The following is a 16,994-nucleotide window of genomic DNA, read 5'->3' on the forward strand; positions in this document are numbered from 1 at the left end:
CTTCCCTTTCTATCCTCTTTGCCTGGGCTTTCAGAGAGTAAAAAAAATTTTTTTTTTTGAGGAGATGCACCTTATCAATTATTCCTTTTGTGGACTGTACTTTTGGTACCAAATCTAAGAATTCAGGGCTTAATCCTAGATCTGGAAGATTTTTTCCTCTTTTTTTTTTTTTAAATAAAAGTTTATAAACTTTACATTTTACATTTAAATCTATGATCCATTTTGAACATTTTTATACAAGGTGTAAGGTTTAAGTAGAAGTTCATTTCTGTGCATATGGATGTCCAATTATTCCATCACCATTTCTTAAAAAGCCCAGCCTTACTCCACTGAATCACTTTTGTGCCTTTCTCAAAAATCAATTGGGGCACACTTGTACAAATCTATTTCTGGGTTTTCTGTTCTGTCCCATTTATCTATGTGTCTATCCATCTACCAATACCACCTAATCTTGGTTCTGTAGCTCTATAATAAGTCTTATCAGGTAGACTGATTTCTCCTACTTTATTCTGCTTTTCCCCAAACTCTCAAGTCTAGCTATTTTTATTCCTTTACCTTCTACATAAATTTTAGAATGTGCTTGTCTATATCATCAAAAAATCTTGCAGATTTTGAGAAGGCTTATTAAACAATAATCTTGGAGAAAACTGACATTTTTACTATGTCCAATCTTCTAATCAATGAGCACACTGTCTTTCCATTTATTGAAATATTCTTTTCAGAATAAGTTATTTCTTTTTAAGATTTTATATATTTAATTGACAGATAAGAGATCACAAGTAGGCAGAGAGGCAGGCGGGGGTGAGGGGAGTAGGCTCCCCGCTGAGCAGAGAGACGGATGCTGCGGGGCTGATCCCAGGACCCTGAGATCATGACCTGAGCCAAAGGCAGAGGCTTAACCCACTGAGCCACCCAGGCACCCCTGAGAATTAGTAGTTTTTTGTACATAGGTCCTACACATACTTTGTTGGATTTACACCTAAGGTGTTTTCTCCCCCCATGTTTGTAAATGGCATTGTATTTTGAATTCTTCTTTCCACATGCTATTTACTAGTATCCTGAAGTACAACTGATTATTTTATGTTTATCTCATACCCTACTATATTGCTAAACTCACTTACTAGTCTACAGGTTTTTGGTAGGTGCTTTGGGGTTTACTACATTAAAAAATCATGTTACCTAAAAAAGGGGGGGCACTTTTATCTTCCTTTAGTTGGAATGCCTTTTATTTCCTTATTTCCACTTCTTGCCTTATTGTCTGACTGGACTTCCAGTACTATACTGAATAAGAGTGGTGAGAACAAACACCCTTCCTTAGAAACAACCTTGACCTTCTAGAGGGAAAGCATTCAGTCTTCCATCATTAAATATTATGTTAGCTATAAGGTTGTTTTGTTTTTTTCTTTTTTACCATGTTCTTTACCAAGCTGAGAAAATGACCCTCTATTCCCAGTTCTCTGGTTTTTGGTTTTCTGTTTTACTGTGAATAGATACTGAATTTTGTCAAGTGTTTTTCCTGAGTCAAATGATGCGATGGCATGAATTTTCTTGACTCAATATGGTAGATTACTCTAATTGATTTTTAAACATCGACCAGTTTTGAATTCCTGAAATGAACCCTTGGTCATGGTACCTAATTCTTTTTACATATTGCTTAATTCTACCTACTACTATTTTGGTAAGAATTTTCTTATCTATATGAATTAAGGATACTGGCTTGCAGTTTTGCTTTGTTTGGTTTTGTTTTCACTTTGTCTGGTTTAGTATCGAGATATGACTACATAAAATAAACTGGGAAGGGTTCCCTCTAATTCTATTTTTTTAAAGAGATTGTGCAGAACTGGTGCTCACTATTCTAAAATGTTTGATACCAGGATCCAGTGAAACCATCCCAACTTTGGAGACTTCATTTTTGAGAAATTTTTAATTATGTATACCTTAACAGTTATAGGGCTATTCAAATAACCTAATTCATACTGAATTATAGCTTGTGCTTTTTGAAGTATTGATTCATCTAAGTTATCAAATTTATGTATGCAGAGGAGTTGTATTCCCTTATTATCCTCCTGACACATGCATGATCTGTAGTACTCATTTTATTCCTAATACTGTAAATTTTTGTTTTTCTTCCAGTCAGTCTTACTACATACAGGTATGTCCATTGTATTGACCTTTTAATAAAATTAGCTCCAAGTTTCATAATTTTCTCTTGTTTTTCTATTTTCAGTTTCACTGATTCTGCTTTCATTATCATGTCCTTCCTTCCGCTTGCTTTAGGTTACATTTTTTCTTCCTTTTCCAGGTTGGCTAGAAGCTTAGATTACTGATTCAAAACTTCTTTTTTACCAACAGAAGCATTTTACTAAAGATAGAGCATTTAATGCTGTTAAGTTTCCCTCTCGGTACTATGTCTCAAAATTTTAGCTGTGTTTTAGCTGTGTCTCAAAATTTTTGATCTATTTGCATTTTCATTAATTTCAAAGTATTTTGTTGTTGTTATTAATTTTCCTCAAGGTCTCCTCTTAAATTTTTGGGTTATTTATGTGCATTGTGTATTTTGCAAGTGTTCGGTGGTTTTCCAGTTATGTTACTGTTACTGATTTCCAACTTCATTCTATCATTGTTGAAAAACACTCACTATGATTTTAATTCATTTAAATTTGTTGAGATTTATTTCATGGTCCAAGGTATGGTCTTTCTTGATATACAGTCTATTAAAAAGTGTGTACTCTGCTGTTGTTGAGTGGAACATTTTATAAACATCTATTAGATCCTATTGTTGATGGCATTGTTGAGTTATTTGCTAATTTTCTGTCTAGAGGTTCTACCTATTAATTATTTACAGAGGGACAGTAAAGTCTACAATTATAAGTATAGATCTGTCAATTTCTCTTTTCATTTTGGGCAATTTTCCCTCATATATTTTTAGCTGTTATTTGGTAAATACACATTTAGGATTGTAGTCTCCTAAATGTGTATTTTAGAGAAAAGTAATTTTCTTTTCTCTAATGTCTACTTTATCTGATATTAATGTAGCCTTTTGCCTTGATTAATGTTTATATGATATGACATTTTTCCACCCTTTTACATTTCAGCCTGTCTATGCCAGTATATTTGAAGGGAGTTTTTGTCGTAAGCACAGACAATTGGGTCATGTTTTCAAATCTGATATACAAATCTCTACCTCTTATTTGGTACAATTAGACCATTTACATGTAACTAAGACTATTTTAGTTTTTTGTTTTCTTTCTCCTGCTTTCCTATGGATTACTTGAACATATTTTTAAAATTCTATTTTGATTTATCTAGTTTTTTGGAGTGTTTCATTGGTTGCTCTAGGTTTATTATACACACATAACTTATCACTCTACTGGTGTCATCCTTTTACCACTTCAAGTGAAGTACAGAGACATTATATCCCTTTATGCCCTTGTACCATTTCCCATTTATAATGTAATTGTCTTAAATATTTCTTCTACATATATTTAGAATGACATCAAACAATGTTATAGTTTTGGATGAACCATCAAATATAATTTTGGAAACTTAGGAAAACGAAAGCCTATTGTATTTACCCAGATTTTTAGTTTACCATGTTCTTTCTTCATTCCTAACATTCCTAGATGCCTTCCTTTTATTATTTCCTTTCTGTTCAGAGAATTTTCTTTAGCATTTTTTAAGGTGGGTCTACTGGTGGCGAATTCCCTCAGTGTTCCCTCACCCAGGGTGGGTCCTGATTTCCCCTTCATTCCTGAAGAATATTTTCACTGGGTATAAGACTCTAGTTGACAATGCTTTTCTTTCAACACTTGAAAAATGTGCCACTTTCTTCTGGTCTCCATAGTTTTTTATGACAAATTTGCTTATAAGAAATCAGAGTAACTCTACCCTGTAAGAAAATGTATCTTTCTCATTTGCTGCTTTTAAGATATTTGTCTTCAGTTTTCAGAAGTTTGACTATAATCGGAGTGATGTAGAATGGTTCTAGCTTATCCTATATGGGGTATACTCAGCTTCTTGGATCTATAGCTTTATGCCTTTTGCCAGATTTGGGAAATTTTTCCAGCTCTGCCTTCTTTTTCCTCTGCTTCCAGGACTCCCAAAGACACAAATCTTAGATCTTTTATTATAGTTCCAAAGGTCCTGAGAACTTCTGAAAAACTTTTCTCCAGTCTGTTTTCTCTCTGCTGCTTACAATGGGCAATTTCTATTATTCTATCTCCAAGTTCAGGGATTCTTTCTGCTGTCTCCTCCATTCCACTGTTGAGCCTATCCATCAAGTTTTTCACTTTGATATTGTATTTTTCAGTTCTAATTTCCCATTTTACTTTCCTTTTTATTTCTTCCCTGAGAGTTTTCTATTTTCTCATTTGTTTCAAATGGGCTTGGGACCTCCCACTGAAGTATTTCTATGATGACTGCTTTAAAATATTGTCATAAATTCTAACATCTGTCATTTTGGTGTTCATAACCACTGAATGTCTCTTCCTTAATTCAAAATGAGATTTTACTGATTCTCAGTACATAGAGTATTTTTGTTTTTGTTTTCTATTGAAACCTGGAAACTTTGGGTATTTTGAGATTCTAGAACCCTATTTGAATCTTCTGGTTTACTGGCTTTGTTTGACAAAATTTCCTGCTTCATTACTACCAGTGGGAGAAGTCCAGGTTTTCCTACTTGGCCTCTGCTAACATCTGAGATGAGTGTCTCTTCATTAAGTGTTAGACAAGAGTTGACATTCTGGCTTCTCAGTAGGCCTCTGCTGATATCATCTTGGCAGTGAGGGGCAGGAATGTCTCATTAGAGCTCCCCTGATAGCCTCCACTGACATCATAAGTAGGAGGGGGGTTGTCTCCTTACTGTTCAAAGATGGCAAAAGTCGTGATTCTTCACTAGGTCTCTTTTGACATTAATGGGGACAGAAAGAAGCATTTCCTTACTATGAGATGGGAATGAAGGTGAGACTCCCCATGTGTCTCTAATGACAGTGAACCAGGAGAACAGGAAAGCAGTAGTGGGAAAGTCTGTTACTGCCTAGCAGGGATGAACCTCCTGGCTAGCTACTCAGCCTTCTCTGAAACCACCCAGGCAGGGGGCTGGAAAGCCCAGTTACAACTTCATGAATAGAAGTCTAGGCTCACCACTCAGTCTTGGCTGGCATGCGTTGAGATGGGGCCACGACTTTCTGTGGTCTTTGGCTAGAATGGAATGGGTACCATCTGAAAGTTTTCTGCCTTGCTAGGCTGTCCCTTTCCTGGTCTTTTGGCTGGAGACATCAGGTTTTTCAGTCTATGCCTGTTGCTATTTCCAGCTTCTTCATCTCTAAGTTTGGGCTATATTAGGCAAAAAGAAAACCCAGGGAACTCACCCCATGTCATTCCTTGAGTCCTGAGATCCCTAGTCTTTATGCCTTTTCTCCACCTTTCAGAGTCTTCTTATGTTTTATTTTATATATAATGTTCAACTTTCAGTTGTTTTAGCAGGAGGAATAGGGCAATGTACATCTACTCCATCTTCCTGAAAGCAGAAGTCCCCACTTTTTAAACTGGTTCCCACTATGTCCAACCACATAAATTCCTGGAAAAATGAGGGTAGAGTCTGTGGAAGAGATCTTTCTTTACGTGATGCTTATGTATTTGGACAAATATAGACCACTCCACCATCCAAATGAATTATGTGGCTAAGCCGGACGTTTAAGAATGTCCAAGTTATCTGCTAATTCAGGGTAGAACCTATGATATAAACTTGTGCATACCAAATACTTGAAATGCTTATGATTTCACAAAGACTTATGAATTAAACAATTTTTCATTCAAAACTTTAAAATAATCATTAAACCATGTTTACTTAGGGAACAGATGTCTTTCATATAATCTGTTTTTTCCAAAGACACTAAACAGAATGAAATAGCTAAACCCAATTTCAGACTTTTGAACACATTTTGTGATAATAAAGATATTTAAATGTACTTACCTAATAGAATTAAAAATATACTAAGAAAAAATGGTCTATTACAGTGCCCACTGCACAAAGTAGGCAACTCAATAAGTATGTTATATAACAAAAGATAGTAATAAAAAGATAGTGTCTAAAATTTACGGATAAATAGAAAAGCTCTTCCCTAGTTAACGCCAAATGTGAGGTTATACCATTTTTAATTTGTGAAATATGCTTTCATAGTTAACCGATAAAAATTATACTTCTACTGTTTATGTATCGCTAGCATATATTTAAAACTATCTCATTATAAAAATATATTCTCAAATGTGGTCGGCAATAAGCAGAGTCAAGGTTTCTTTGATCATGAAATTCAGAGAGACTGGTTTAGACAGCTCTAATCAATGAAAATAAAAGGTTCCAGTTACCTCACAAATCATTAGGAACAATTTTTTTTAAAGGTCACTAAAAGGAATTTTTCAGCCAACATTAATTTTTCAGGATTAAGGAGATATGTAAAACAAGAGTAAATTATAACACATGTTTTAGTATTGTCACTCACCCTCAACCTCCCAAGGACATAAACAGTGATGTAACAAAGTAGAGATAATCCTTAAATCACCTATTCTAGTGCAGAGCTTCCCACAATAGTTCCTCAGAATCCTAGAATCCCTTAAAATACTCACAAATATCCCAGAGGAAAAAAAATGTTAGGTTAAGCATAGTTAAGGAAATTTCTCTACTACAGGAATCCTCAGGGCATTTAAAATAAAATATGCATAGCGAATTTCCCAAAGAGGATTACAGTTGCACTGTTTCCCAAATTTAATCAAAGAAGCCTTTTCTTAACCTTCTATTAAATCCTGTTGGAGATGAGTGTTAAATAGAACTCAGTCTGAGTGGTAAGAGGGTGCCAAAAGAGCCCTTAAACACTGATCCCCTACATGGCCAGGTAAAATAAAGACCAGAAATTTAATAAATAGCATAGCTATAATGACTAAAAAATAATTCAATGAACAAATTATGAAAAGCTTTTTTAAAAACTGTAGGCGATTCCTACCACTCATTAAAAAAGCAGTCTGCTATCAGTCATGCTGAAAGATGACCATAAACATTTATTATAAATGTCATACTGACAAATTAGCTAAATGCTATTTCCATTCGTATTTTAAGCTTAAATATTACTCAAGTTAATTTATTTGAACACAAAGATAAAACAAGTCTAGAAATTGGATGTTGTAGATGAAGGTTAATAAAACTTTAATTTTTAATAGAACCTTGCACTTAATTGCCTGAATTTAAACATCATGTGTTAACCTCACTATATACACATATCTATTATATTGTGGCTCACTGAAAGAATGCATAGTAAATTGAACACAGAATTATCAGTGTTGCATGTGTATGTACGTACATGTGTTTATGTGTGTGCGCATATCCAATAAGACAAATATACCAGAGTCCGTGAATAAAAGTAGGAAAATAAATTTTAAAAGAGTTCAAGTCAAATTAAGCAAAATATTATATGTAGTCTGAATGAGATTCAACCAGATTTTTATAATCCACATTTATACTTAATTCTTTTTAAAACACACAGAATTAACAAAATACACAATGGCAAGCAGTGATATAAAACTAATTTTAGATGTTGTGTGATGATTTCTGTAGATTAAGAAACGTAGGTTATAGGTTTAGAATTCAGAAAATAATGGGAATTCACTTACCTCTAACTAAAGTTCTCTGAAGGTAGTATCCTCCTTAGAACCCCTATCTTGGGTAGTTCACCTGCTGTAATTTCCCCAAAGAGATTCCAGCAAAGTCTAGCAAGTTTTAAGTGCCCTTCTGCAAGCCCTATTAGCGCATGTGTGTTATATAAACTTGCTTACATACTGCGTCATAGCTGTAACCTCCAATTCCCACTGAATCACCACCACCATCACTACCACCACCATTCATGTATTAATGGAGGACACCACCTTTGGAGAACTCCATTTGGAAATGTGTTTTTCACTTCTCCAGAAGTATCCTCCAAAGTGCCTCACTGCGGAATCTATAATGTAGTTGAGAGAGTGGTGGTAATTCAGCAGGCGAGAAAATGAGGACACAAAGATTTAGCTAAGCAACTGGACTTGATTACTCAAATACAGTATCCCAACATAACAAAACAAGTAACATTAGCCTCCTCAACACTCAATTAATACGTAAAAACATTAAACTGAATGTATACATGAAAAAGCTTTCATAAAAAATACTTTCATAACCAAAGCAGAAAACATCGTCTTTATCATCTGGGACTACCAAATATTTCCCTAGTGTATTTTGCTAAAGAAGTGCCAATATTTAGGGGCACCTGGGTGGCTCAGTCATTAAGCGTCTGCCTTCGGCTCAGGTCATGATCCCAGGGTCCTGGGATCCAGCCTCGAGTCCTGTTCCCTGCTCAGCAGGAAGCCTGCTTCTCCTTCTACCACTTCCCCTGTTGTGTTCCCTCTCTCGCTGTGTGTGTCAAATAAATAAATAAAATCTTAAAAAAAAAAAAAAAGAAGAAGAAAAAGTGGTGGCAATATTTAAAAATGAGTTAGGAAGGGGCGCCTGGGTGGCTCAGTGGGTTAAAGCCTCTGCCTTCTGCTCAGGTCATGATCTCAGACTCCTGGGATTGAGTTCCACATCAGGCTCTCTGCTCAGCGGGAAGCCTGCTTCCCTCTCTCTCTGCCTGCCTCTCTGCCTACTTGTGATCTCTGTCTGTCAAATAAATTAAAAAAAAAAATGAGTTAGGAAATAATTCATTGAAAGACAAATGTTAATAATTTTTTAATATGCCCCTCCTACCTTAAACAATTTAAAAAAAAAAAAAAAAAGTCTTCTACTTGGATTCCCACCGACTGATTCCATAACTTCTTATCAATTACTTCTTGAAAGCCATATGAGAGTACGGAGAAAAGCAAAGGGAAACAACTGTCCGAGGGGCCAGGGGACCAAACCATTTTGGAAGCACTGTTACAGAGGATAAAGTGTGGAGTAGCTTTAAAATCACTGATTTCAGCTACAAGCCAGCATCAGCTTGATAACAACATAAATGAGGCCCAAAACAATATAGCCCTGAAAGTGTCCCCTGGCTCATAATAAATTCAGAATAAATGTTTCTGAACACTGTAATTTTCAAAATCAACTTAACTCTTTCCATGGCTCTCCTTTTGTATCAGTAAATACAATAAAATGCAATAACAAAATGATCAAAAACCAACTGAAGAATGGATAAGACAATGAGAAAACCTTAATCTCCCAGTTGTATTCTCAGTATATAATTAAGCTTATTTTTAATTAATCAATTAACTAATTTATATCAGATTCTTCAAATTACTGTACTTCTATGATGCATGGTTTTTAAATTAAATTTTAGAATAAGGATGTTCCTTTAAAAAATGTGGCCTCTGTTTATCCTAAAAACCAGAGGTTATTTTTCCAATTTAAAAAATATATGATGGGGCGCCTGGGTGGCTCAGTGGGTTAAGCCGCTGCCTTCGGCTCGGGTCATGATCCCAGGGTCCTGGGATCCAGCCCTGCATTGGGCTCTCTGCTCAGCGGGGAGCCTGCTTCTCTCTGTGCCCCGCCCCCCCACTCTGCCTGCCTCTCTGCCTACTTGTGATCTCTGTCAAATAAATAAATAAAATCTTTGAAAAAAATATAAATAAAAAATATATGAAACAGGACATCTGGGCAGCTGTCAATTAAGTGTCTGCCTTTGGCTCAGGTCATGATCTCAGAGTTCTGTGATCAAGCCCCTCGTTGGGCTCCTTGCTTGGTGGGGAGTCTGCTTCTCTTTCTCCCTCCCTCCCCTCAACCCCCTTCTCATGTGCTAATAAATAAAATCTTTAAAATACATATATATATGGAATATACACAAAACAAAAAGTACTTTCCAATACAAAAAATGGTCACAAAAGAGCATTTATAAAACGGACTCTTTAGAGGTTAGAAGAAAAAAAAAGGATAAAGTGAAACAATCTAGTCATCTATCAGAGAGAATAAAATTCTGAACCATGAAGCAGTACATTTGCATTCAATTTCCCTTTTATACATGCACTATTAGGACTCACTGAAGGGTCAAAAATCTTCTAGATCTTGCTAGTTTAAGTGCAGGAATTACTAACAACCCAAGAAGGTGTATCTAGGATGATACTTACCTTACAACAGATTATACCACTGTGCTATTATGTATTCTGTGTATGGATACACAAGCAGTCAGCTGAAAGGTACACACCACACTAGCAAATGCTTGACTGGACCCATAAGGCCGGATGACCAACGGAATATCAAGATACGTGTCGATTCTCCAGCCCTCATAACCACATTCCAGACACCTCACGTAGTCCTTCAGCTTGCCTTGATATAGTTCATTTATAAGATCAGCCTAAAAATAAGAATATTAAAAAGTGTTCCTTAAAAATTATTTTTAAAATACACAAAAACACAGTAATTCCTGCTTTTAAAGATTAGTTTCAAAGGCTACTCACTCTTTACTGCTTAAGTTTTAGAAAGCTTTAAGATTTATCTAAAATTCTATTTTAAAAATGAATCTTGATGGGCGCCTGGGTGGCTCAGTGGGTTAAGCCGCTGCCTTCGGCTCGGGTCATGATCTCAGAGTCCTGGGATCGAGCCCCGCATCGGGCTCTCTGCTCAGCGGGGAGCCTGCTTCCTCCTCTCTCTCTGCCTGCCTCTCTGCCTACTTGTGATCTCTGTCAAATAAATAAATAAAATCTTAAAAAAAAAGATTTTATTTATTAATTTGACAGAGACACAGCGAGAGAGGGAACACAAGCAGGGGGAGTGGAAGAGGCAGAAGCAGGCATCCCGCTGAGCTAGGAGCCCGATGATTCGGGGCTCGATCCCAGGAGACTGGGATCATGACCTGAACAGAAGGCAGCCGCTTAAGGGCCTGAGCCACCCAGGTGCCCCTAAAATCTTTTTTTTAAGATTTTATTTATTACGGGGCGCCTGGGTGGCTCAGTGGATTAAACCTCTGCTTTCAGCTTGGGTCGTGATCTCAGGGTCCTGGGATCGAGCCCCACATCGGGCTCTCTGCTCAGCGGGGAGCCTGCTTCCTCCTCTCTCTCTGCCTGCCTCTCTGCCTGCTTGTGATCTCTCTCTGTGTCAAATAAATAAATAAAACCTTTAAAAAAAAAAAAAAAATGAATCTTGACAAAAATTAAACATCAAAAAAATTAGATTAACACTAATTTAAGAATCAATGTACAAAAATTAACTAGTTCAATTCTCTTATCACTAAAAACCCCACTAATAAAATGGTTTGTTGAAATCGATTTATTATACTATTATACTATTAAGCTTCATATTATCTTTTCATTAGGTTGAGAATACATTTCATCTATCACTTTAGGCATGTTGATAATTACATAACTAACTAACCAGCTAGTTTTATAGCTTTATACATGCATACCACTACTCTCACAATACTATATTCTGATTCCTATAATCCTATCTTCTAGCTCAAGGTGCAAATAAAACTTTTTAACTTTCAGTAATAGACATAAAACAATTTTAAGGGGAAACATTATACTGCAAATTTTCTTTAAAAAGGTATAGACATTTTTTAAAAATTCTATCTCCATCAAAATATCCTCATTTAAAAGAATGGATCTCTCACCAAGTCCCCAAACTTAGCAAACTTGGGCTTCTGTCCCAAAAAAGATAGGTAATTCCTTTAGTAAGGACCCTCCAAGTGAATGTCTCGCCTCAAAATTCTTTTACCAAAATTTGGGAATGCAAAAGGAATGCCCCAGTTGATCTATCAGTGGAATTGTTGACCCAAAGAGGGACATAAAAAGGGTAAGAGTAACTTCAGACCATGAAGAGGGAACAGCCCCTAATACCATATACATAAAGTTACTACAATATAATAGGACTAGGTAGAGAAACTAGATCACTAAGTAAACTTAATTTTTTTTTCAAGATCTCTTAAGAATGGAAAAGAAGTAAACTGTATTACAATTTACCTCTTTCATAAATTTCTCTCTCTTGAACTTTCTAGGGCTTATAAGCCTTCAAACTAAGACCCATCGTCATTGTCTATACTACCGCCATTTATTTAATGAAGCCTTCTTCATTCATCTGCTTCCATCATATTTGATTATATCTTCTGCATCTTAGAGGGCATTTCTTTTTTTTTTTTTTTTTTAAGATTTTATTTATTTATTTGATAGAGAGAGACACAGCAAGAGAGGGAACACAAGCAGGAGGAGTGGGAGAGGGAGAAGCAGGCTTCCCACTGAATAGGGAGCCTGATGCGGGGCTTGATCCCAGGACCCTGAGATCATGACCTGAGCCAAAGGCAGATGCTTAACGACTGAGCCACCGAGGCACCCCATAAGGGGGCATTTTTAAGTGGTTCAAAGCAGTGTTTTTTAAACAGATTTGATAACAACCCAGTAAGAAAATAATGTGTATCTCAACACAGTATATCCAACTATAACAAAATTAGCACAAAATAATACTTACCCTTACTTTTGTGCTATTCTCTTACACTTTCCTATACTATTCCATTTTTTTTAAGTGCTGATATAGATTGACTAAACTGATTTCATAACACAACGAATGGATGACAACCTACAGTTTTAAAACTCTGGCCCAAGCCATCATCATAATTCCAATCGGAGAACAGACCCTCTAGGCTATCTTCCAGATTCTTCCTCCTTTTTTATGCCTGTGATTCCAACCCCACCCTTATCATTAGAGCCACTATAAACCCTCCTCTTTACTGAGTTCTCAGACCCACCCAGTTCAGCCTTACTCTCCATCCCACAATGATATATTGAATGCTCTTCCCACTTCTAACCTGCTCTTTTCCTACGGGAAAAAGAACAAAGTCAGATTAATAGGAATCCTAAATGTCAAAAGCATATCTCCTTGGTCAAAATGAAGGTAATATTCAACTATACTTAATCCGCTATAGATTATAATACCTGTAATTTACTTGGTAAATATCTGAAAATACTGTTCAAAAATCATCCCCCAAAATCATACATACACATGTATATATTTATATATGAATTATACAGTTTTCAATTAAAAAGAGACCATCTAAACCATAGAAACCAACTTCCTTATTTTAAAGATGAGGAAACTGAGGTCTAGCATGGTTTAATGAGGATCTGTATGACTCAGTTAATGGCCAAGTGAGAACCTAGTACTTTCAATTCCCCATTCAGTACTTTAACAACTGAATGCCAGAGTTTTAAAACATTTCAAAAGAATAAAAGTTACTTATGAATGATTTATTATAAAACATTCCCTTCAATCTGAGATCAATTACCTGTTCCGTTTGTTTCCATTTCTGTTCCAAAGCATCAAACATGACTCTGCAGAGTTCTTGTACATCATGCTGCTGCCAAGCTATTTTAAGATAAAATTTAATTAAAAACAGCAATACATTAAGTATAATGAAACATTAATTTGTTTAAAAGCAAATTGTCAAAAACATGAAAAAGTCTACACAAAATAATTCTAAATTTAAAAAAGAACACACACTATACATTACAGTCATGAAAAGGTAATCACAAGGAAAAGATCAAGCAATCTTAGTATTTTATAAGTAACATATGCTTTATGGTGCTGTTATTTGTTATTTTTGTTATGTTTCACTATAGAGTTAAGAAATATGTTAAGAAAAATCTAGAACAACAAATTAAAAATTTTAGTTTAAGTACACAAAAATAATTTAACCAAACTTACTTTACAAGAAAATTTTAATTGATCAAAAATTTACCCCTGGTGCTTAAATTTAAAAAATAAATTATTTTTAAATCTAAGCAAAAGGCAATGAGAAGGTTTATGGTAAAGTTAATTAAGCTATTAATATATTTTGTTTATAATACTGTCTCCCAGAATTCCTTTGAATATTAGAAACACTAATCATTATAAGAGAATTAGTACCCTCACTACTATCCCATCCAAAGCTCCTTGTAACATCTGTGGTTTCAATTGCTCTCTTTTTGCTGGTCTGTAACAAAACAAAAAGCCTTTGGAGTTGGTATGGTATACTTGTCACTGGGTCTTCTTCAGATTCTTCAAATTCCCACCTATTAAAATAAAATTGAAATAATATGAAAATTATTCATAAAATATTTTTATTCTTTAAGGCAGCATTAATATTAACATCACAATAATGTTAAGACCTTAACTCTGGGGTTATACAGGATTTGGATATTAACTGAAGCAATTATTTAATAAAAGAGTAGTCTTTCCCTAATTCATAAATTCAGAAGAATTTTAGACTTTAACAAGAAAAGGCATGCAACACTAATGAAAGGCAAAGCTCATCTAAAAGTAATCAAAGAATTTGAATTTGATCAAGACTCTTGTCCTAATTATTAATTCATAAAAATAGAGGTAACAGAACAATAGTAAATGACACTATAGCATTCAAGTATCAAAATCCAAAAAAACTGCAGGAGAAAGGATGTCAGTTTTCAATATATGTATTTTCATTTTTTTAAAAGATTTTAAAAAATTTTTAAAAGATTTATTTGACAGAGAGGGATCACAAGTAGGCAGAGAGGCAGGCAGAGAGAGAGCAGGAAGCAGGCTCCCTGCTGAGAAGATAGCCCCACGTGGGGCTCGATTCCAGGACCCTGAGATCATGACTTGAGCCAAAGACAGAGGCTTTATTTAACCCACTGAGCCACCCAGGCACCCCCAATATATGTATTTTCAAGGAATAAATTGCAAGGGGAAAAAAGATGGAAGGGAATTAAAAATAGGTTAAGTAGATTAAGAATGTTATCAGTCAGTTGCACTGTATGGCTCCTGTGTGGTTCTGGATTTGAACAGATTGTTTAAAAAAAAAAAAATGAGGCAATCAGGGAAACCTTATTAGCCCTGATCTGAGATATATTTATAGATGATTCAATGGGAGTGTGCTTCCAAATAATTAGAATAGAGGATATTAGATAAAAAGGACTGATCATGAGTTGATAATATTCAAAGCTGGGTGATGGGTACAAGGGGATTCATTATAATGTCTACGATCACAAGTAAATTTGGATGATGAGCTTCCATATGAATGGGCTGATAATATAATGTTGTTTGAGCAACACAACCAATATTCAAAGTTCCAAAAACACTTTAAATACATATTCACAGTAATTTCAAGGATGTTATTCAAGAGTAACACACAAAAAAGGAAAAATCAGTTAATGTGTACTTTAAAATGTCTTAAAAAAATAAGTTATGCATACCTTAAAGAAAACATACAAAACAAGAGTGTATTAAATGTAATACAGTAAGATACTCATAAAAATAACTGACTTTTAGGGTTTATTTAAATATGGATTTCCTTCATAGAGCATTTTAAAGTACCTGGTATATATATATGCCATCTTTTACACACACAGACACTTACACACACACACACACACACACACACACCCAAAGGAAACGTAGTGATCCGAAGGGGCACGTGCACCCGAATGTTTATAGCAGCAATGTCTACAATAGCCAAACTATGGAAAGAACCTAGATGTCCATCAACAGACAAATGGATAAAGAAGATGTGGTATATATACACAATGGAATACTATGCAGCCATCAAAAGAAATGAAATCTTGCCATTTGCGACGACGTGGATGGAACTAGAGGGTATCATGCTTAGCGAAATAAGTCAATCGGAGAAAGACAACTATCACATGATCTCCCTGATATGAGGGAGAGGAGATGCAACATGGGGGGTTAAGGGGGTAGGAGAAGAGTAAATGAAACAAGATGGGATTGGGAGGGAGACAAACCATAAGTGACTCTTAATCTCACAAAACAAACCGAGGGTTGATGGGGGGAGGGGGGTTGGGAGAGGGGGGTGGGATTATGGACATTGGGGAGGGTATGTGCTATGGTGAGTGCTGTGAAGTGTGTAAACCTGGCGATTCACAGACCTGTACCCCTGGGGATAAAAATATATTATATGTTTATAAATAAAATTAAAAAATTAAAAAAAAAATCTTAAAAAAAAAAGAAATAAAGTTTAAAAAGACAACTTCGTTTCTTAAATTAAGAAGTGAAAGGAAAGAATATAGTTCATATATTGAGATTATCTCAGAAAGCAGATAACATAGTTCTTTATAAAGATGTTAAAGCTGTGAGTGAAAGCTTTAATACAGTAAGTAATGCCAACTGTAAATCTTACTAATTTTATCTTTTGCTCGTCTATGCACTTCTGGTTCTCTCTCTCTACAAATTTTTCATATGTCAGTCTCTTATAAGATCTTTTTCTCACATACTATTCAAGATGTCTTATGAAGTGAGAAATACCCCAAACTTAATAAATAGATACAAGAAGGTAAATTAGATTAGTTAAAACCTATACTTTATTATTTTTTTAAGATTTTATTTATTTATTTGACAAAGAGAGAGATCACAAGTAGGCAGAGGCAGGCAGAGAGAGAGGTGGAAGCAGGTGCCGTGCTGAGCAGAGAGCCTGATGCAGGGCTTGATCCCAGGACCCTCAGACCATGGCAGGAGGCAGAGGCCCTACCCACTGAGCCACCCAGGTACCCCTATACTTTCATTCTTAAATCAAATTTATTTATAAATTTTTTTTGAATACTCACTTATATAATGCATTCCTAAATTCAGGAGTCATAAAAAGTGTCTGCAAAAGGCTATTCAAATAGCAAGTCATTGCTTGGTTTACTAATCCCACGTATCCTTTAAAAACAAAACACAAATATATACAAATCAGCATTTACATTAAAATTAGAAAAAGAAAACTTATTAAGAATTTAATGCACAGTAAAAATTGAGAGGTTAAGGTCACTTGGAAATTATTTTAGTTTCTTCAAAAGCAGTAAGAAAGACCCCTTTTTCTAAAATGTGTAGAATGTAAACCTTGTTTCTCAGAAAAAGTGAGTATATTTTGTTAAATGTCCAGAGATATGCACGGATATTATATAGCATTTAGTAAAATTTAAAGAGGAGTATTTCAATATAGTATGTTTACTTGATTTAAAAATAATCTTTGTTCCCCAAATTGATACACTGTTAATTAAAA

The 16,994-nt window shown here is 35.1% G+C and overlaps 1 protein-coding gene across 3 annotated transcripts in view; it reads right to left on the reverse strand.

Annotated features, from left to right (window-relative positions):
- LOC111159391 (ubiquitin specific peptidase 47) overlaps positions 1 to 16,994 on the reverse strand; it is a 111,544-nt gene that overhangs the window by 39,529 nt on the left and 55,021 nt on the right. For all 3 annotated transcript variants that reach the window (XM_022521808.1, XM_022521810.1, XM_022521809.1), the window contains exons 5-8: positions 16,555 to 16,651; positions 13,886 to 14,031; positions 13,266 to 13,345; positions 10,197 to 10,346 (exon numbers count right to left, since the gene is read on the reverse strand). In XM_022521808.1, coding sequence (XP_022377516.1) covers positions 10,197 to 10,346; positions 13,266 to 13,345; positions 13,886 to 14,031; positions 16,555 to 16,651 — 473 coding nt within the window. The remainder of the gene's footprint in view (positions 1 to 10,196; positions 10,347 to 13,265; positions 13,346 to 13,885; positions 14,032 to 16,554; positions 16,652 to 16,994) is intronic.

The sequence above is a fragment of the Enhydra lutris genome, unplaced genomic scaffold (genome assembly GCF_002288905.1).
Source record: "Enhydra lutris kenyoni isolate GAN:26980312 unplaced genomic scaffold, ASM228890v2 scaffoldscaffold68, whole genome shotgun sequence".
Lineage (NCBI taxonomy): Eukaryota > Metazoa > Chordata > Mammalia > Carnivora > Mustelidae > Enhydra > Enhydra lutris.